The sequence below is a fragment of the Heliangelus exortis genome, chromosome 1 (assembly GCF_036169615.1).
Source record: "Heliangelus exortis chromosome 1, bHelExo1.hap1, whole genome shotgun sequence".
NCBI lineage: Eukaryota > Metazoa > Chordata > Aves > Apodiformes > Trochilidae > Heliangelus > Heliangelus exortis.
Genome location: NC_092422.1, coordinates 51505899 through 51527068, shown reverse-complemented (window position 1 = coordinate 51527068; position 21170 = coordinate 51505899). Strand labels below are relative to the sequence as shown.

The window sequence follows — 21170 nt, the reverse complement described above, 5'->3', positions numbered from 1 at the left end:
TGCTATCTGGTCTAATTAGCTACTTTGGATCAAATGGATCTTGCTACAGAGCTGTTGTCAGAATTTCAGTTCATTTCAGGGAGTCCTTTAATATTAGAACACATTGATTCTCTTGCTCAGATGTTCAGTGATGAATATCTGTGAAAATTTCCTGTCAACAGAAAGCTCTCAGGAAGCAGTTCTCCCTGAAGGAAAAAAATCTCCTGTTCTGGAAATAAATAAGGAAGCAGACGTAGATGCTTTAGCATGTGGTTTTCATATTTCACCTGTAATCTGCAGGTCAGGAGGTTATATCTAGAGTCTTATTAAATCTAATATAAGCTTTATCTTACGCAATCCTGCTCTTTTTCATGAAGGAAATCAATAATAAAATGAAGCCTGGGTGAGAATGTCTTATCAGGAATACACTTTATTTCTAGTCGTCTGATTGTCATTCAAACTTGCAGTGAAAATGCTATTTCTTATCTTCAGGATAGGAACATTTCTAGCCCATCACATACACTTTATCTTGGCAGAGTGCAGGCTCTCCTAGGGTTTTTAGGTCCACATGGACATAAGTCTAGTTTGAGATGCTATCAAAACTGTCAACAAACTCAATGCAAATATAGTTTTCCCCAATATCCACCTAGGGCATGTTTATTTTCTCCAGTTATTGAGAAAACATTTTAACTTGCTAAGTTTTACAGTTTGTATGTAAGAACTAAATTGATTTGTTTCAAGTGTCCTGTGATTTAAAAACAAAAAATCCATTCTCAGCATGTTTCATATTATTTCTGTTTATTTCTTAGATGTTATATTCTGTTATACTGCGGTATCTTAGGAAAGGTTTTTTCCCCATGGTCTTTATTTTTATATTTAAATTGCATGTCACTGGTAATCATTCTATAACCAATGGATATCTAGGAGTTGAAGTTTGTGGTTTAGTGTCTAAACAGCTGTTTCAGATGATAGATAAAGATGTAAAATGAGCAAAGGAGAATGATGTGGTGATGGTAAAGCTAACCAGATTTTAAAAGGTTGGGGTATGCTAATAAAACCCATCAAATATTTGGTGAATGAAGAGGCTACTTGAGAGTAGCAGCAAGGCTGATGAAAGAGTGGGAAGCTTTGAAAGTGAGGCAGAACGGGCTGAAGGACTTTTTTTTTTTTCTTTATGTTTTTCTTAAAATGGCAGAAAGCAACATGGGGCTTTTCCATGCTTAAAATGTGTTGTGCTCAGTTTGCTTGTCATGGCCTACTCAGCACTGATGTTTCTCTCAGGGTTGATAACCTTGTGGTTTGGTGAAGCTACTTCAGGTAGTTTAGTATCTAGCACAGGCAAGGTGTGGCTTAATAATTTGAAGTAGCCTCTAATAAGTATGATGTGGAAATCGTCGTTAATTACTTAATTTGTGCTTCTACAGTTTGTGAGAAGAAATGCAAAACATTTTAAAATAGTGTGTATCTGGCTTTTAATAGGATAGATTTATTTTTTTGCTGGAAACAGAGCCACCAACCTTATGTTTTAGTAATTGCATTTTCTTAGTCCATGTAACCTGTTGACTTGACACCAACACCATCATTAGGTGTTACTGAGTTTTTATTTGACTGCTTTCTGTGCTGTGCACGAGTAGTTTGATTTATTACTAAACTCTGACATGTGTAAGATATGCCAGAGACTCTGTGTGTGGGAAGGCAGATTAATGACAGTAGTGAGCTTGTCATTCTGGAAGTAACTCCACAGTAGACATCCAAGTTGCAAATATTTTGATTTCAGAGGAATTTTAAATTATATGTTTGATTTTCAGAAAAGATGGCTTTCTTAATTTAACATGTGATGGGTTTAAAGTAAGCCTTAAAATATTAATTTATTGGAAGGCCTTATATTGATGCTCATTTCTGCTATCTGAATAACAAGTTAATATCAACTTGTTTATTTCCTGTAGACAAGCTTAGTAAAAATAAAGTAGAAATACATAAAGGAGAAATTTCCAAGGAAGTAATTCTGTTGAGTAAGCAGAAGTTGTTTGGGGTTTTTTGTTGGGTTTTTTTAATGGGCTTAAACAGCTTATGCAGCAGTTCTCTAATGGTGTACAGATAATTTGTATGGCTTTGTTTTATTTCACTCTCATAACTTGCTTTGCTTCTAACTATATTACAAGTGACTTATTCATCAGCAACTGAAGCATTAGACCTCATTAGGCTTCATAAAGAAGAAACAGACGTGTCTGAGTATAGTGTCTAACTGCTGTGTAGTCTTTCATGGGTTGCTAGCAGGAGAGCACTTTTTTTATCTCCTTTCATCTTATTGCTATGCTGGTGCACCTGGTGTCTTGTGCTGGCTGGTAGTTTTGGCTAAATCTCCTGGTGGTTTTTGTAGAATTTTTGGTTTTACCTTTCATTAGATTTCTTTGGGAGAAATGCTCAGGTGTCAATCTCTGGTATCCAGTTCACCAAGTACAGTTTCTGCAGCAAATAAACTTTGAAAATTGCATGTGAGAGGATCATCAGACATAGGCTGGCAGACACTAAGTGAGTGCAGTATAATGCAAAAGATAAGATGAAGCATTGTATTTCCAGAAAAAAATTATTTAAGACTGAGGATGAAATTTGAGGATTGTTGGTCAAACCAATATGCATAAGCCATAGCTCATCCATGACAAGATAGGTTGGACTAGCATAGAAAGATACCTGGGCCAAAGAGTATGGTTTTGTATCCAGGTGAAATCATGTTGCTAATAAGTGCAGTTGCAGTGCCCTTTTAGGGAGCTAGATATCCTGCTTTGAAAGCAAACAAGATGTCTGCAGTTAGAAAAAACACAGTCCACCAAATAAACAATTTTAAAGCCTTATATGTTCTTGTGAAATGGGAAGAAGACTTCTGTGGTGGTGAATCTGTGTGGATGGTGCTTTCAAGATCAGAGTCTATCTAGACTTAGTGGGCACAGAGAAGAGTTGACTTATCTGCTCTTTCTTCCTTATTATTTGAATAATACACAAATGCAGGTATCCTACTCTGGCATGAAATGCAATTAAACTAAAGCTGTGAAACCACTGCTAACTCTTACAATGTTCTTGTTCTTTAGAACTCTGCATTGTGAAGTCTGGGACAGGATTTGTGACAGGCAACCAACGATAGAGACCTCTTCTGTGTAGTATCTCAGCATATTTGTCCTGTCCAGGCTATTTAACTCTTTCCTTAAAAATAATGTTTTGAGAGTAATTTTAAATGTAATTCAAAATTTGAGAGTTTTGTGATTCATTTTGTCATAGAGACATTTTTTTTGACATTTTGACTTTTTTTTGGTTTTAATTTTATTTTTTTTTTATTTGATGAATTGCCAGGTAAATTGCATTCCATCTGCTATGAGCTGGCTGAGCCTTTCTCTTGAATCTGTGAATATATTCTTCCGGAGCAAGTGCGTATCTGTTGGTTACTTAGGAAACTCAGCAGTATTATCATCTGCATAGCTGCAACACTGAGTTTTCCACTGATATGTGAAAGGTTATGGCTTTAATGCAGCTGCGAGGCAGGCTGCCAAGGGAGGACAGTGCAAGTATATCTCTTACTAACACAGATGAAAGCGAGAAGTATTGGCTTTTAGTGGTGCTTGTCAGTCTGCCAAAAGTGGGTCTATATTTTCATATGAGCTATGGTCTTAAAAACTCAACACAAAAAGTAAGTCCCAACAAAAGTAACCATTGAAACCCTTCCAATCGACTGTCCTTCTCTCTTTTTTTTTTTTTTTTTTTTTTTTTTTTAAAGTTATTTGTCAAGAGATGCTGTGAGTTGCCAGGGAATTTAAAGAGCCACAAAGGAGTAGAAAACAGATGTGGATGTTTAGTAAATGATACTGTAGAATCCTTCTGCTTTACACATACAGGACGTACGGACCTACAGTAGGATTTTTCCTTCTCTTCCTCCTGCCAGTTGCTACAGGTTAAGGAACAGTTCTTTGCTAGAATAGTTAAAAAAGGCAAGTTTGGTGGCTTTAATTATGGCTGGTAGACTTAGTGAATGTAGATATTGGCTACTCAGCAGGGTTTAGGGATCTTGATGCAGGTGTTAAGTGGGTCTTGGACCAAAAGAAATGCCATTAAACCAAAGTACAAAGGTTTTAGTCTGTTTTGTGCAGTGAGACTGGGCAGTCCTCCTTCTTTCCAGGAAAGTTCGGAGGAAATTCTTATGAGCTGCCTCTTCCCTTGCTGTCACTTACTCTTCATTATGTGGTATTGTGCATTAGGGAAGCAAGCTCTTGGAGTGAAAAGTCATTTAGAGGAATAAGAGGGTGGATATGGGGAAACTGTCTTCTGAGCAGCTAATTTCCTGGATAAATCACTGATGTATGCTGGGAATTCTGAGAACTTTTTTTACCTCTGTAATTTTGTAATTACATAGGTAATTCCTTAAGGGTATAGAATGCAAGAAGACAACCAACTATTTGGCTACTGGAAGTAATATAAAAAAGTACTGTTGTTAAAAGTACTGTGGAAAGTCCTTCAAGCCTGTGTGCTTGTAAAAAGATGAAATGCATTGTTTCCATAATAATATGAGTTATTTTTCAAATAGGTCTCTCTTTAGGTTGTTAATTTCTTTACGTGTTGGCACCCATGTTGGAAATGTGGCCAAATAACTTTTGTACAGTGGCATTAATTTTGTACATTTATTGTTTCCATTGTTTGTCTGGATCCTCTGATGATCCTTATTCAGGTAACTTCCTGAGTAGATAGTGGGGTTTTTTGGTTTGGTTTTTTTTTGGTTAAATTGCAGTTAAGTGGCTTAAAGCTACATGTCGCATAATGAGTTCATAATTTTTTAACCTGTCAAAATCCTGCTTATAATCTTTCACTTTTTGCATCATGTGTTATTTGTAAAGCTTTTAAATACATCTCTTTATTAAAAGTAACTTAGATCTTCTGACTGTGTTGTGCTTGCATAGCCAGTATCTTTGTTGGAAATGTTTCATTGTTTCATGCAGGATATTGGTATGAAGGGACTGCTTCACCCTTTTGGTACTGAGTAAAAGAATTTCCTGTAGTGGTATATGTGTGTTAATGAAATGCAAGATAGAAATTACATTAACCATCCAGCAGGAAAAAAATAGCTTCTGTATTTTTAAAGTGATGTTATAAAAATATGGCTTGTTGGCTTTCTTTTTGTGCTTCATCGTGTTTTGAGAATAATAGGGATAATGATGAGAAAAGAAAGTGACATTTATACCAAATTAAAGTAATCCAGATGCATTCAAGAGAAGTTAAGTATAACTGCAGCCCATCTCGCTGAAACAAATTCCTGTTTGGCAGCTGCATCCTCAAGTAATGGTATGATTTAGTCAAAGCTATTCTGTACTTCCGTTTTCTGAAAACAAAGGAGGCTGGTGCAAAATAAAAGTGTAACTAAATGTTCTTGAGCTATTGTCTACCTTTATTTACACAGGAAGATCTGGTTTTGTAAATTTTACTAAACTGCTAGTTTCCTTCTTAACTCTTAAAGCAGCTTTACAGAGTTTTTTTGTGGAGTTCCATGTCTATATATTAGATTGACTGCTTATAAAGTGGACACATTGGACTTGTTTTTCTTGGAGAAAAGGACAGAAGCATAGTACATCATTATTGTCTTACCTGATAGTTATTATTTCTTTCAGTCTACTCATTAGAAACTTCTTATATTGTGGATGGGATGGACAAGCTCTCACTCAGACTTAATATCACCATTGCAGTAAGCTGAAGTTAGCATCTTATGCCAAGGTGAAAACAGAGAGAAGGGGAAGAGAGCAGGATAATAACATGTTATGCTAGGTATGAAGGGTAAGAAACCTGTGCCTGAAGCTGTGCCTTTTTAAAAATACCTGCAATAAGAGAGGATATTTTAGCTTCTCCATAACTTTGTCTGCTTTCTGCAGATTAAGGTGACTTTCTCTTCTATTTGAGAACAGATAAAAATTCACGTCAAGTTAAATTTAGGATGTCAGTCATATTAAAGTGAGATAATTAATTGTCCAAAGAAGTGGAGCAGAACTGAGAACTGAATGAAGGCAGTGGCTTAGTTTCCACAGCTGTCTGGTTGCTTTAGTGGGCAGGGAGCCTAAAATAGGGATGTGCTTCTCTGGGGAGCTGAATTTTCTCTCAGATGTATTTTTGCTTGGTAAATACAGCCATTGAGGTTTGTGCACTTGGAGGTTACAACTCATTTGTGTTAAAAAGAAACAAAGGGAAAACCAAAATACCCTTCTTAAAACCTGAAGAAAACCACTCATCACAATTCACTTTTTTTCAGGAGGAATTTAGCATACAGTCATATGCTAAAACTCTACTGCATGGGCGAGCTAGGTTAGTCAAACCTTCAAAATTGCCAAAAATGTTAACTGAATTGCATGAAAAATTGTTTTGCATTATGCTGCAGAAGTGTACATAAATCATCACAATAAAAATTGCATCCTATTACTTTGCAGGTGTGTATATGCTGAACAGTGCAGGTAGTGGTATAGCAGTAGAGTAGAATGGATTACAAAAGCAAAATTGAAGCATGTCTTGAGTTGTTGTTGCAGTTAAAGACAGGAATGAAAGATCTTAACCATGGAGCACTGCATAGCTTTGGATTCTGAGGCCAAGAGACACTTCTGAAAACTTTTTAGAAGAAGGGTGACACCTCCCTTGGTGTTTTGTACTGACAGCAGAAAGAATCTCTGGAAGCCAAAGGTAGGAAATGATGGCTGGCTGGTCTTCATGGCTGGAGAGCTGGGGTTTGCTTAAGTGACTTCACTTAAGATGTTTGAAGTTTTTGTTATGTTATCTTTTAAGTGTTTTTTGGAGAGTGATCAGTGATGGACATCTGGAGGGTTCTAAGGAGAGAGGAAATGAGCTGAGAGCACTGATGTGCAAGAGAAGTGAGCTGACTGGCTCAAGCAAGGAAAGAGGCTGAGGGACAATGTTAGCTAACTTGGAGAGTTAAGTGCTTAAAAGTTAAAGGTATAAAGATTTTTTTTATAGCTCATTTTTGAGTTGATATCTTTGTCGAGTATGTAAGATTTTTACTGTGAAGACAATTTGATGTTAATCTTTAATACAGATTTAGCACAAGGATTAAAAAGAGCATCCTCACCCTACTCCCAAAAAAGAATAACGTATCTGTTTGGGGTCTTGGTCCCGGAGAATGCACTTGGTTAGAAGCTGGTTGTTGATGGTACCTAAGTAAGTGATATTAGTATTAAAAAAAAAAAAAAAAAAAGGTAACACTCACGGGTTTGTACTAAAGAGGCCAAGTTGTCAATTAGTGAGCTAATTTTTGCAACAAAAATATTGTAAAGGATTGAAGCATTGGTTTTATAAATGCTGTAAAAGACTTGGACTGTTTCACATGTTTATTTTAGAAATACACATTCTTTTTCTGTGTTTGACTCATAACCTTAAGGCATCAAAATGGATCCACCTTTTTTTTTTTTTTCTTCTTTCCGGAGGAGCATGCTTAGGGGGCTGGCTTTGTCTGTCATGCACTCCCACAATGACAGATTTAGCAAACTGCAGCTGAGAAGTTAGTTTTTACTTTGTGCTGCTTGTGCTGGGGAAGAAGCTATTGTTTCCACTGGGTCTCTGGCATGTTCGTTATTTTGATGCCAAAAAGTATACAGTTTTGCTGCTGTTTGTATTTTCAGTCAAAGAATGCAGGCAAGAACCAACAGAAATCCTAAAAAAGAGCTTATTAAAGAGTCTCCACAGCAGAACAAGGATGCAGGTACTTGTGAAGTAGAAGTGGAGGGTCCTGTGGTAGTGCTGGTAAGAATTGTTTATATAAATTATCTCTTTAATAATTTCAGTTCTGTCTGCCAGTGAAAAACTGCTTAATCTGATGCTAATGAGCAGTTCCAGCATTTTTTACTTGTGGAGAGGGTGTGTTCAAGATTTAGGTTTCTTTTTTGTGCATTGTCTGCCCTTTTAATGATTTTTTTTCTGTTCTGATTTACCAGATCTTTGATTCTCTTTGAGTGTGACTTTGGAATTTGGTTTTCATACTAGTTGCTAATTTTCAGTGTCTGTTCTGCCTGGCATAGTTGTACAGCTCTTTGAGCCTAGCATGAAAGCTACTTATACTTTAAAATTCATTCTAGCACCTGTATTATTTAACTGCCCAGGAGATCTTTGAATTAAAATATATTTGAACTCTCTGGTGATTGTGTGAGGAACAGTTAAATTTTACCTGATGTTCTAAGGACTGTCTAAATAATTCAGGTGTACTTACTTTTCAGTGCAGATTATTTAGGAATTCAAAGCTTTAAAGTAGCTTCCAGTGAGGGAAAAGGGAATATTTTTGTATGTGGAGGTAGTAAAATAAGAACATATTTTTAATATAAGTATGCACTTAGTTGTGTTGGAGATTTAACAGTATAGCAGGAGAGTGTAATAAGCTGTAATCGATCCACCAACTCTTTCCAGCTAGGACAATAAACCTTTTCGAATAACAAAGGAGGATTGCTAAAGTAATGACTTATATATCAATAGAAAGTAGTACTTCAATAGTTCTTTCTGTAATTTCAATTTTACTTAGTAATATCTCATATTTAATTGCTGAATTAAAGGATGACACTCTCCTCTTTGGCTGTGGTGTAGGGTATTGGAAGCTACGATCCTCAAATTATGGTGTGTCCCCCTTATTTGACCTTCATGGTACACATTTAAGTATTGAACTAAAAGATTTTGGCTGTCTGCATTTAGTAATACACATCCCTAACTTTATGGGGATTGTTGTTTTATATAACTGAAAGCCTTACAAGACAAGTTTTCCTTTTACACTTTTTTCTTTAGTTTCATTCTACTGAGAGCAGTTGTTAGTAAAACGTGGGGTTTTTTTTAATATGGGTGTGTTCTGATTTCTGGTCCAGATTTTCATCAGTACACTATGAGCTAATCTTGTGTGTGCTTTCCTGCCTTTGGAATGTTTAACTTTATTTAGAACTGTTTTTATTCCCCCATGAATACTCAGAGAGGATATTAGTGTTTCTGCAGAGACTTGGAGTACTGCAGTTGATCAACAAGCATATGTGCTTAAAAAGTGTAAAACATTACTATGTTTACTTATTACCATCTATCGAGTATATCCTTATAATTTCTCAGGTACTACTTAATTTAATGTTCATGGATTACTATGCTTCCAGTGTTTGCCTTCTCTTTTTTCATTTTCAGATCAAGTGGGTATATTCAAAACAAAGGGCAATATATCAAGGGAGGAACAGGGAGGTTCTGCATAGGTCACAAGAATGTCTTCATTGTCATTTCAGTCACTGTTTTGGTCTTATTCTGTTGCATATATAGACAAGATTATGTGTGGCATATAATTATAGATTTTGCTTCTGCTTTTGTCTAGTTTATTGAGGAAAAGTAGATGAAATGGTGCAAGGACATTTTGCACTAAGTGTACTGCTATGCACAAAGCAAAAATAGGGTGCTATGCTTCATTTAGAACTGACATTTGGGCCCATTTCTATTGCATTGGGTTGTAATGTTGCAGTAGATTTTTACTGCCACAGTGAAAGTAGGTATTTTCTCGTTGGTACTGGGTGCAATAAGGGAAAAAGTAAGATTGATAACATTGCTAGTTGGTGTAAAAATGTAAACTGCAAAACTGTTTGTTTTCTGGCTTAAAAACCTTAATTTATTAAATAGCCATCCTCAAAAATACTGGGAACAGGAGGCTTCTGCTTCAGTAATACTTCTTGCTGACCACTGTGTAAAACATTCTTTCAGGTGTGGATGTATTCCTTTTGTATGGGCAACTATTACGTGATTTACCTACAGCTCTATTTTTTTGAGTATTCTTTATAAAGAAGAGACATAATCAGCTGTAAGGACTTCAAGGAAGCAACAAGATTTTTGTTGTATTAATTTCATTATTTTATGTCACAAAGAATCTGCTAGAATGCTGAGGGAACCAAGTAAGCATCCCCTGTTATAGTGAAACAAAGTTATTTGATTGAGCACTAATTTTTCCTGGGTAGGTTCACAAAAGGAGTAATCTACTGTTTTTTTCAGCCCAGTATGTTAGTACATGTGCTTCCTTGTTTTGCTGGAGTTTGGGTTAGATCATCTTATAACTTTGCTTTTGAGGTTAGCAAGTGAGAAGAGCCCATGGAAAAAGCATTATGATTTTCCAGGTTGTGCCTCAAAACCTTACTTGGTTTGCTTACTGTTATTGTGCTTGGTGCTGTAGAAGGTACCAAATTATAGATGCTGTCCAGTTGCATTTTGATAGTCAGAAGTAGTAACTGCTTATCAAATTAGATGATGATTCTGGGAGTTTGGAACTTCTGAAGGCCATCTTTCTGCTAGGAAACACCCGGGTAGTAGAAAATTTAAGACACTGGAGCTTATCTGTCTAATAGTGCATTGCTCAAGTCTAATTCTAACATTAGAAGTTTCTCTTCTAAGAGTACTTCATGGGACACAGCATTTTTAATTTGCATCTGAAGATAAAGCAAATCTGATCTGCTTATGTGTGCACGAGAACGGGTGACTTCTTAAGGCAATTCTTTCTTTCTTTCATGTCCTAGAGACTCAAAATTTTGAATTTGCTAATGAAAATGGATTGTTGCTTATATATATCCATAGTGGTAATTGTTTGCATAAATTTACAGCAGCTTGTTCCCTCCCACTGCCCCAAAGTTTATATCACAAAGTTTCCCATACCCGAGGAAGTGGATAATGAGTAATGTAATATTTAAGAACAAGCTTTATGATAACTTAGAAATGCATTTTTAGGTTGATTTAAAAACTACACAATCTGTGCAATTTAAGTTTGTTGTGTCTGTGGGACAGTAAGATACAGGGAGCTGTTATTTAAGTTTAGTATGCAATAGTCCTGTGGCAGTAGGACCAAATTAGTATCACCAGTCCAAAGTGGCTTGCTCAGGCCAACATTGAGAAGTATGTATATATCCTTATATCCATCAGTTCATATGTGGTGTTGCCCACTAGTGCAGGTAGCTCTATTCTGCTTTCTATGAGGACCTGTGAATGGACAGCTTTATATCCTAAATATATCTTTTTATAAGATAAATTATGTTATGTAACATGAGGCTGACAATACCCAGTGAGATTAACCTGAACATCCTTTGTTTTGTGTGAAAACAAGAGGAACATTACAATTGTCTCAATTTAAACTTGCAAGAAAAAATATACTGTATTATTTTTTCTGTAATATATAATGTAGGAAATCATTAAACTGCTAACTTAAAATTCCTTTAGCTGATGACTTTTAACACTGCTTATCCAAATATATAAACCATATTCTGGCAGATGAAAATGGTTACCATGTTGATCTCATAACTGCTCTTTAGAAATGCTTCTTATTTCTGATATGTTTCCCTACCTTATAATACATTGACAAAACCCAAAGTGGTACAGCAAATTTTTTGCTGTCTTATCTTCCTATAAATGTGGCATTGAGTAGCTCAAGTGCTGGACCCCATGAAGCCCTCTGCTCTTAGCAAGACCTTAGGTTATGGAAATAAAAATATTCCTTCTAGCAAATAGGGAAATTAGGCCTTGTTTGAAAGACTGATTTTAGTGCCTGTAAACTGATTTTGCAGTTCTGACTGGTATGAATTTTATCTGTATCAGCTGGTCCATAAATCATATTCAACAATGCTATACCTACCCAGCATATTTTTCTTTTATATTACATGAAATAATGGACCGGAAAATCTTTTTTCTCAAGAGCTTAAGAGAGATTTCACTTCCTTATGGTGTTGTAGGTTTGGCTGAATGCCAATCTCATTGTGCTGTTTATTGTTTCTTTTTTCATATCTGCTTCAAGCTAAAACATCCTCTTCCTTTTGAATCTGACAAATGACTAAGAAAGAATGGAGCAACACTTTGAAGAAACTTGAGGAACCAAATCCTTCATGATTTTTATATCTATATATATAATCTAGTATATATATAATGAAAATGTATAATATATAATTAAAAAAAAATATTTCTGCAGATTAGGTGCTCTACTGGCTAACTGGGAAGATGATAGGGTTTTCTGGTACCACTATCTCAGTATCCCATTGACCTATGGGAGAGTTGCATTTTCAAGATGTTAGCTCCAGAGAGCTTTAGGTTTTTTTAAAGCTTCTAATGAGGGAGCATTCTTTTTTAATCTTTTATACAGAGCATGTAAGCAAAATAAATTTATTTACTATTCTTTTTTATCAGTTTTATGGTTGTGGTAGACCTGTTTTGTGACTACAGGGAGGAGACATACAATTGCAGTAAGTTGGGTGCTTTCTGAAGCTGCAGTGTGTGAATCTTTGGTTTCTGAATTAGCAGTGCTAGAGAAGTGATTTCTGTGTGTGTGCACCCATTAAATAATTTTAGCTAGGCTGTTCTTAAAAGTAAGTATTTTCCTGGATTTGCTGGTAAAATGACAGGAATTAGAGCTAACTTTATTCCAGTCTTCACCTATCACTTTCTCAAGAGAATTAAAAGGAGGATGGATGTAGCTTCTCAGCACCAGGGAGGAAAAGGATGAAAATGCTGCTCATGTGCAGCACCAAATAAAAATTCATTACCCACTGAGGTGGCAACTTTCCCTTGCTACCAGTTAGTGGAATTGGTGATCTGATCTAGTCTCTTCTTTCCTTTAAAGGGCTTCCCAAACTTGAATTTAAGTATTAAAATCATGCAGCCAACTGATTAGCATTTCGGAGAGCCAGTCTGGCTGAAAGGTTGCTGGTTCAGAGAACCCCTCTAAACCCAGATCACTCCAAGTCTATCTCAAAATATGACTGTTCAGTTGCTGGTACTACTGTGAGCAGGAGCATTCCACAAGAGTATCTCCCCTACTTGTTTCTTAGACCCAGTTTAATTTGGACTGTTTCTTTTTGTCAGTCATACTGCACTGCACTCAAACCAGGCTGTGGCTTCAGCACCTTGCATATCATTTCCTTTGACAAAGTCTTCTGAAGGAATGGTCACATTGGTAAGGCCAACCTGACCAAATGGACTGGCCATAGTGCTGTAGTGGTATCTAAATCCTGTTTTAAGATAAGGGTATACTGCAGAAGAGCTCAAGCTCAGTGATTGACAGGTCAGCATCTTGCTTGCCTGGGTAGGTACAGAGAAACCTGTTACTTACATTGAAGGTAGGAGAAATGAGCAAAGGATGTCTTTGTACTTTATCTAAAGAGCTTGTCTTGTGCTTTATTTAAAAAGCTTGTCTTGTATTTATTTAAAGAGCAATAAAGTTTGAGGGTCTCTGTCATCCCTGTCTCATGTGCTTAAAGAAGTAAATCCATACTGGGCAGTTACTGCCTTGGTGAAGATGAGTTGGAGAGGGAGATGAAGTCACTGGAATTTCTTTTGAATCAGAACTTTTTATGATAGTCTGGTACAGTGGGACTGTTCAACCTGAAATGTTGTGGAGGGGTAATTTGGTTGATCCTGCCTCTAGGAAATGTGTCAAATAGTTGGATGAAGAAGGTGCCATGAAGGTTTAAAAAGGGCCACAAAGATGATCGGAGGGGTGGAGCCCTTCCTTCTATGAAGACAGGCTGAGAGTTGAGGTTATTCAGCCTGGAGAAGAGAAGGCTCCAGGGATATCTTAGAGCAGTCGTCCAGTATTTAAAGAGGGCCTACAGGAAACATGGAAAGGTGGGAAAGCACTCTAAATCAAGGAGTGTAGTGATAGGACGAGTGGGAACAGTTTCAAACTGAAACAGGGTAGCATTAGGTGAGACACAAGGAAAAAATTCTATACTGTGAGGGTGTTGACACTGGCACAGGCTGCCCAGGAAAGTTTTGGCTGCTCACTCCCTGGAAATGCTCAAGGCCAGGTTGGATGGGTCTTTGAGCAACCTGGTCTAGTGGGAGGTGTCCCTGCCCATGCAGGGGAGTTGGAACTACATGATTCTTAAGGTTCCTTTAAATACAAATCATTCTGTGATTCTTTGAAGGTGCATCTGGCCTTCTGAGTACTAAGGAGGCTTGGAGCATACCAGTTCAGTAATTTGCAGTTCTGAACATGCAGAAGGCATACAACAGAAATTTTTCTTGCCATTGAAATATTTTGTGTAATTAGTACATTGGAGAAAATACAGCCTTTTCTCAAGATGGTTTTACGTGCTTCTCTTATGATTTTCTGAGCTAAGTCAGAACACTCCAACCACTTCAACTACAGATTCATCCATGAATGTAAGGATTAGGGTTTTTTTTCATAAATGCTGGTTTTAGTTCTTGGCTTTGTCATCAGCCATTTTCGTCAACAAGAGGAGAAGATGTAGCAGAAGCTGTGATTCAGGTATTAAGCTCTCAAAATGTGTTGGGGTGCACTACACCCAACACTGGGGTACAGTGAACAGAAGAGCAGTTCTCCATCTCCTCTGAGGAGAAAGATGGCAAGATCAGCATGCATTGTGCTGCATATGTTGTTAGATAGCTTATGAGCTTTTAACAAATCCTTCCAGTTTTATTGTAAATGGTAGATTTTTTTTTCCACAAAGCTACATTTTGTTAATAATTTTTTTGTTAGATTTATTTTCCACACTCTGCTTTTTTTGTCAGTTTCAGCTGTTATGATCTGTTACGTTCTTGCATTTTTCTTAACAGCAAATCTACCATGGGAGATAGGGAATCCCAAGTAATTTCTGTGTACTCTATGACATCAGCTTGATAGCTTTGGTAACCTTCTCTGACTAAAACTTTCCTCATTCCTGGAAAAACAAATTTATTTGGTTCACTTTTAGATGAAGAAAAGACCTGTATGGTTTCTCAGGGATATTGCTTTCATACTAGTTATTAGAGTGGAATATAGAATAGAAGAGACTTTCAGTTGGAAGGGACCTACAGTGATCATTTGGGCCAACTGACCGACCAGTTCAGGGCTGAAAAAGTTAAAGCAAATTGTGAAGGGCATTGTCCAAATGACTGTGAAGCACTGAGAGTCTTAGGGCACCAACCTCTCTAGGAAGCCTTTTCTAGTGTTTGGCCACCCTCTTGGTAAAGAAATGCTTCCTAATGTCCATTCTAAACCTTCCCTGGTGTAGCTTTGAACCATTTATTTTTATAATTTATTGTTATCCTGTGATACACAATTTTAGTTGCAGAGAAGTGCAAGCTAGATTATAACTCCAGCTTTGCATTAGTTTGCACAACTCTGAGGCATTGGCTCATTGAGGATCTCTCTAAGCCTGCTTTGCCATCTGAGCACATAGACTTCTTGGTGTGAAGGTTTTTCTTTATCTGATTTTGCACAGCCAGCTCTAATGCCTTTACTTGGGTAGAGGTGTAAATGTTGAATTGGTGTAACTGATGGAAGCTACTCATGCAATTAAGAGGTGGCAAATGGCCTATGGAAATTATGGAAAAAACAAGAACTGTAGAGAAGGAGGAACATGTTTGTCTACCCTTACCGAAAGTCACTAAATTAAAACAAAGTTCAGTCTTAACTTTGAATTAAGTTGTGTTGGGGTTTTATTTGTTTGTTTATTTTTTTAATCCCTGTTAAACCCAGGTCAGAGCTTTCTGAACAGTGTCAAGCAAAGGTAACCACCAAAGTAAGAGATTAGTAGTTTTGTTGTAATTTTTTTTCAGTGAAAATACATAAATGATAAGCTCTGACAGTGTGTTTTTTGAAGTAGTTCTGTTTCTTCAGTTTGAAGCTTGTCTGCAATTATCAGCTGCACTTATACATACGGTATAATGTAACATAAAGACTGCATTTTTAATACTCTAAGTTTTTAGTGTACATGAAATATCATTCTGTCAGCTTTATAAAGAGTAACTTCTTAAAATAAGAGAACAATTTTAATTTTTCCTCAACATACCTGCATTTATTTTTCTTTTTTTTCCCTAGGCAAAACCAAAGCTCATAGAACCAATAGACTATGAAAATGTCATCGTGCAGAGGAAAACACAGATTTTGAATGATTCTTTACGTGAGATGCTATTGTTCCCTTATGATGACTTCCAGGTAATTTAATCCTCCTACCTTCCTTTTTTTTTTTTTTTCAAGATGGATTTTTTTAGCAATAACAATAATGAGATTATAACTTCCCATTTCTTTGTTTAGCTCTCCTTAGCTAAAACAAAAATAATTTATCTTTGCTATGAGTCCCTTTATAGTGCTCTACTTGTTTTGTCAAGTTACAGAAGTAGCAGTTTCCTCATCTGTTCAGATTATAAGCTCTGCAATTTAGCAATTTTACGAACTTCTGAAATAGGTAATCAGTCATTTTTTTAGCTGTTTCCTCCCTTTCTGATGCAGGAAGTTGTGTGATGTTAATTCAAAAAAAGAGCATCTACTTTTTGTAATGATTTAAGTCTTAAATTGATTGTTGGTTGTTTCCCACCCCTCCTTAATAGTGAAGGGCATGCATCAGTCTGAAGGAAAGCTATTACTTTCAGTAATAACAGCTAAAACTGGGTTTTGCCAAAATGCCCCCTGGATACCAGGGCTCTGACTTGATTGGGTCAGAATTTACCAAGATATGTGATCATCTTGATATATTACTGTAAAATAAGCATGTTTAATTTAAAAAAAGTTTATTTCAGTACATTATTTTGAATATTGTAGAACCAGGGAATATAGCCACCAAGCATCTTAGACACTGGAGTAAATACTGAGGAAAGTCCCTCTCAAACGTGCCCATGCCTGCAGTCAAAATGTCTGCCTATATTTGAAAAGTATGTGGACACCCAAACTGTCTGTAAATTAACTACTTCTGGGGGCTGTATCATAGTTGAATACCTTGGAACTGTTTTGCAAAAACTTGCCTGTAAAACTAAGCACTTTATTCTACCACATAGTTGAAGCTAAGTTTTGTTATCATGGGGAAAGTTGATGATGAGCTGGTGCATTTCTACTACTGAAAGGCATATAAAAATGCCATAAATTACACGTTGACTTTTTAATTAATTCTCTTCAGCCTATTCAAGTATTTACCTGGAGTCTGGTTTTAATATACTCTGTGCACTTCACTGGTTCGTATATGATAAACTCTACTTGTAACCTTCCCACTGTGAGCTCAAAATTTTAACAAGCTACAGGTATTTAGAGAATAGTTTGGGCTTCATGTGTTCTCAGCCACATGTGAAAGTTTTGAAGGACTGCAGGTAAAAATTTTTACAAAAGGAAGCTGTACTGCCTGTGAACATGAATAATGCTAGTGTTCAAATGCTAGCACACTCACAGTTATGCCCAATGCCAGGTATTGTATTTGGAGCTAAGAAGTGTGTGAGGATGCATCACCCAGATACCCTTCCACAGTGTGGCTCTTCAGTGTTGAGGATCAAGAAGAATCAAGGATACTTCTGCTAAGTGTACTCTTATCTCATTGACTAGTTCAGCTACCAGGGGTCATTCTGGTGAACAGCTCCAGGTGATCAGTGAAGAAGAAACAAACATAGCAAGAATACCTTCAGGCATTTTGTTTGAGCAGCCTGAGAGATACCTGAAGTTTTAACTACTGTTTCAAGTGGCCTCCTGAAATTGTTAACCTCAGGACTATATGACTGAAGCTATTCTGTAACTGCTCAGTCAGATCCTTCAAAGGGAATGACTGAATTTTGTTCACAAACTGTAATGCTTGTTGTCATTCTTTGTTTTGGAGTCTATGGTAAGATTTTCATCAAGGCACTCGTTAAAGTGTGTGTTACATCAGATTTCCTTCAGCTAGTCACAGGTTTGGAATATAGTAAGATTTCCTGCTTCTTTAACGCTCAGCAGTGTAGTATGTGGATATTTTTTCTGTGTTTCCCCTCTATATTTTTGGCAGAGTCTCATTATCTGCTTGATTAGTATGAAGACTGGTTTATAGTATCAAACTGTATTATTATACTATCAAACTTTTATTGCCTTCCAGGATTTGCTGGCACAGACTTACTCAAAATATTTTTATTGAACACATGACTCTCCAATACTACTAGCTAGCTATTTTTCAACAGCACAGTGTGTTAAAATCTGTCATTCAATGTATTAAGGCAGTGCTACCAAGTCAGAGAACAGAAGTAATTACATGCTTTTTTTTTTTTTTTTGCAAGTTAAATCCTGTGCAATTTTCCATAATCATATTTACAGTTTTGAAGCTATTAGACTTGAAATGGTTACCATTATTCTTTGAATCACTTATATATCAGCAGCAGAACGGCAAATACAGAAACTTTGCCATTATTTATTTTTGATTCCTTTTTCCTAACTTACTGCTGTCAAACAATGTGTGGGCAGCTCTTGGATAAGCCTCACGCTCAAATGTTTGGTGCTACCCTCACCCTCCACAAGATGAAAGTAAAATAGTGAGCTACAGGATTTGGAACTACCTGTATACTCACTTAGAACAGCTTATAGGTGGAAACTCCTACCATTGTCTAAAAACCTGTTCAAGCAATTTCCTCTTAGAGCATTTGTTTTTTATTTTTACAAAGTTCTTCCTTGTGCTTAGGTTAAAGAGATTGCAATCTAAAAAAACACTTGCCTGAAAAGGAAGCCAAGCCCTGATAATTTATAAAGACATTAAGAGTAAAGTTATTTTCTTACCAGCATGACCTTAAAATTATCACTTAAAAGAGCATGGAAAACACTTTTTAGCACTAGATACCACTTCTACGATTTTCTGTACATTACTGAAGAAGCTACGTGGTTGCCAAAGAGGCACTATTGAATTTGTGCTAAGTTGGAATTATTTGGGGAAAATTTTGAAACAAATGCTTGTACGTAATTTGGATAACCTTTTTCCAGGTAAAACAGTTAGATAACTGAAATGTAATTTACCAGGTGTGTTTTTTATATATAACTAGTAACAATTCCTGCAAGAAGGCCAACGTCATCCTGGGGTGCATCAAGAAGAGTGTTCAAGCAAGTTGAGGGAGGTTATCCTTCCCCTCTGCTCTGTCCTGGGGAGGCCCCATCTGGAGTGCTGCATCCAGTTCCCCAGTTTATGAAGGACAAAGGAACTACTGGAGAGAGTCCAGTGCAAAGCCACTAAAATGATTAGGGGACTGAAGCATCTACTTCACAAGGAAAGGCTGAGAGAGCTGGGTCTGTTCAGCCTGGAGAAAAGGAAACTGAGGGGGAATTTCATCATTGCCTATAAATATTGAAAGGGTGGGTGTCAGGAGGATGGGACTACTTTCTTTTCAGTGGTGTCCAGTGACAGGACAAATGGCAGTGGTCACAAACTGGAACACAAGAGGTTCAACCTAAACAGAAGGAAATGCTTCTTTATTGTAAAGGGTAGCAGAGCACTGGAACAGGCTGCCCAGGCAAGCTCTGGAGTCTGTCTCTGGAGATGTTTAAAACCTGCCTGGATACCATCCTGTGCAGCCTACTCTAGGTGAACCTGCTCTTTCAAGGGGTTTGGGCTAAATGATCTCCAGAGGTCACCCCAAGCATTGTGTGATTCTGTGAATTAAAAGGTAAGATTTTTGTAACAGATGTTTTAAAGTCTTGTTCTGTACTCATGGTCAGGGCCACATTCAGTTTGTAACTTTTACCACCTCAGAGAAGCTAAATATTTAAGGAGAACTGATATGGATTGTTAGTCCATATCAGAAAAGAAAGCTTTCAGAACAGCTGGCTTCTTTGGACCACATGTGGCTTGTTTTTCTTTCTTTCTGCCACTGAAAATTATTTACCTTGTGAGGAAAAGGAAAAAAGCCAGTAAATCACCTTCTGTTCAGCTGTGACTGTTTTCCAAACATGCTGTCAGAAGCAGATGTAAGCTCAAACCACTACCAAAGAAGTATTTCATCAGAGTGAGGATGGAGCAGAAAAAGCTCTGCTCTGGGAAAACTCAAAAGATTGAAGGATTATTCTTCAGCCAGCTGATCCAGTTACACGAACTTTTCCAGATTTCCACTTAAATGGATTTGCCATCATCCTAAACTTAGTTAATTGAGGTTGCAGTTGAGGTTACTAGTCCTGCTTTTTCTCCTTCTATGTATGTTTGGTAGTGGCACATTACTTTTCTGAAAAGCAAGATTCAAAACCTAGTAAGTAGGATGATTCTGTTGAGTCATACTTTGCAGCATTGACTTATTTATAAACTGTGACCTGGAAAAAGGCCCATCATAACTACACCTTTATACATTTATTTTAAATACTTAAGTATGCATTGTGCTAATATTCCCCACTACAAAATACTTGCCTGTCTTTTGGCAGTTCTTAAGTGCCACTGATAAACACAGTTTTCTTAAGAAAAACTGACCATCTTGCTGTTTGCCATAAAATGTGGGGAAAGGGAACTAAGATTACTCAGAAAATTGCGTGACAGATTTTACATAAAATGCATGATTTTTTTTTAACCTCAGAAAACTAGCCATTTACTAAAACTGTCAAGAATGTGGAAATACCTTCTAGCTTGAGATAAGCAAAACGGGAAATCAAACTTCAAATTGGTTCTGCATTCCCAAATCCTAAGTAATGCTAAACCTTGCTAGCAAACACAACCTTGTGACAGAAGGAGTTTGGAAATAAAGTTGGAAGGGACCTTAAAGATTATGTAGTTCCCACTCCCTACCATGAGCACGGACACCTCCCACTACACCAAGCTGTCCAAAGCCCCATCCAGCCTGGCCCAGTAAACTTTATCCATCACAGTCTGTGCTGATTTGTGGACATATTCACTATCTGTATCCCATCAGGTCCTGAGCAGCCTCAGGTCCTCTCACCACTCCTTGGTGGTGAGAATTTGTGGCCTGTCCTTTCTGCTGTGGCCTTATCTGAAACCTCAGCATACAGTGCTACTATTCTAGTGCCTGGGGCTCTACTCAGAAATTACTTTCAGTATCATAGAATCATAGAATCGTAGAATCCTAGGGGTTGGAAGGGACCTCGAAAGATCATCTAGTCCAACCCCCCCTGCCAGAGCAGGGCCCCCTAGAGTACATCGCATAGGAACGTGTCCAGGCGGGTTTTGAATGTCTCCAGTGAAGGAGACTCCACAACCCCCCTGGGCAGCCTGTTCCAGGGCTCCGTCACCCTTACAGTAAAAAAATTTTTTCTGATATTCAACTTGAACCTCCTATGCTCCAATTTACACCCATTATCCCTTGTCCTATCACTGGTCACCACTGAGAAAAGCCTAACTCCATCTCCCTGACACTCACCCCTTACATATTTGAAAACATTGATGACGTCACCCCTCAGTCTCCTTTTCTCCAAACTAAAGAGACCCAGCTCCCTCAGCCTTTCCTCATAAGGGAGATGTTCCACTCCCTTA

General features: G+C 37.2%; 1 protein-coding gene across 13 annotated transcripts in view; it reads left to right on the top strand.

Annotated features, from left to right (window-relative positions):
- Positions 1–21170, top strand: part of DOCK9 (dedicator of cytokinesis 9) — a 119989-nt gene that overhangs the window by 21608 nt on the left and 77211 nt on the right. For 8 of the 13 annotated variants that reach the window (XM_071742447.1, XM_071742436.1, XM_071742466.1 and 5 more), the window contains exon 2: positions 15809–15925. In XM_071742447.1, coding sequence (XP_071598548.1) covers positions 15809–15925 — 117 coding nt within the window. Of the gene's footprint in view, positions 1–7461; positions 7753–15808; positions 15926–21170 lie in introns of those variants that run through there. The other 5 variants (XM_071742463.1, XM_071742441.1, XM_071742412.1 and 2 more) reach the window with 2 other exon arrangements.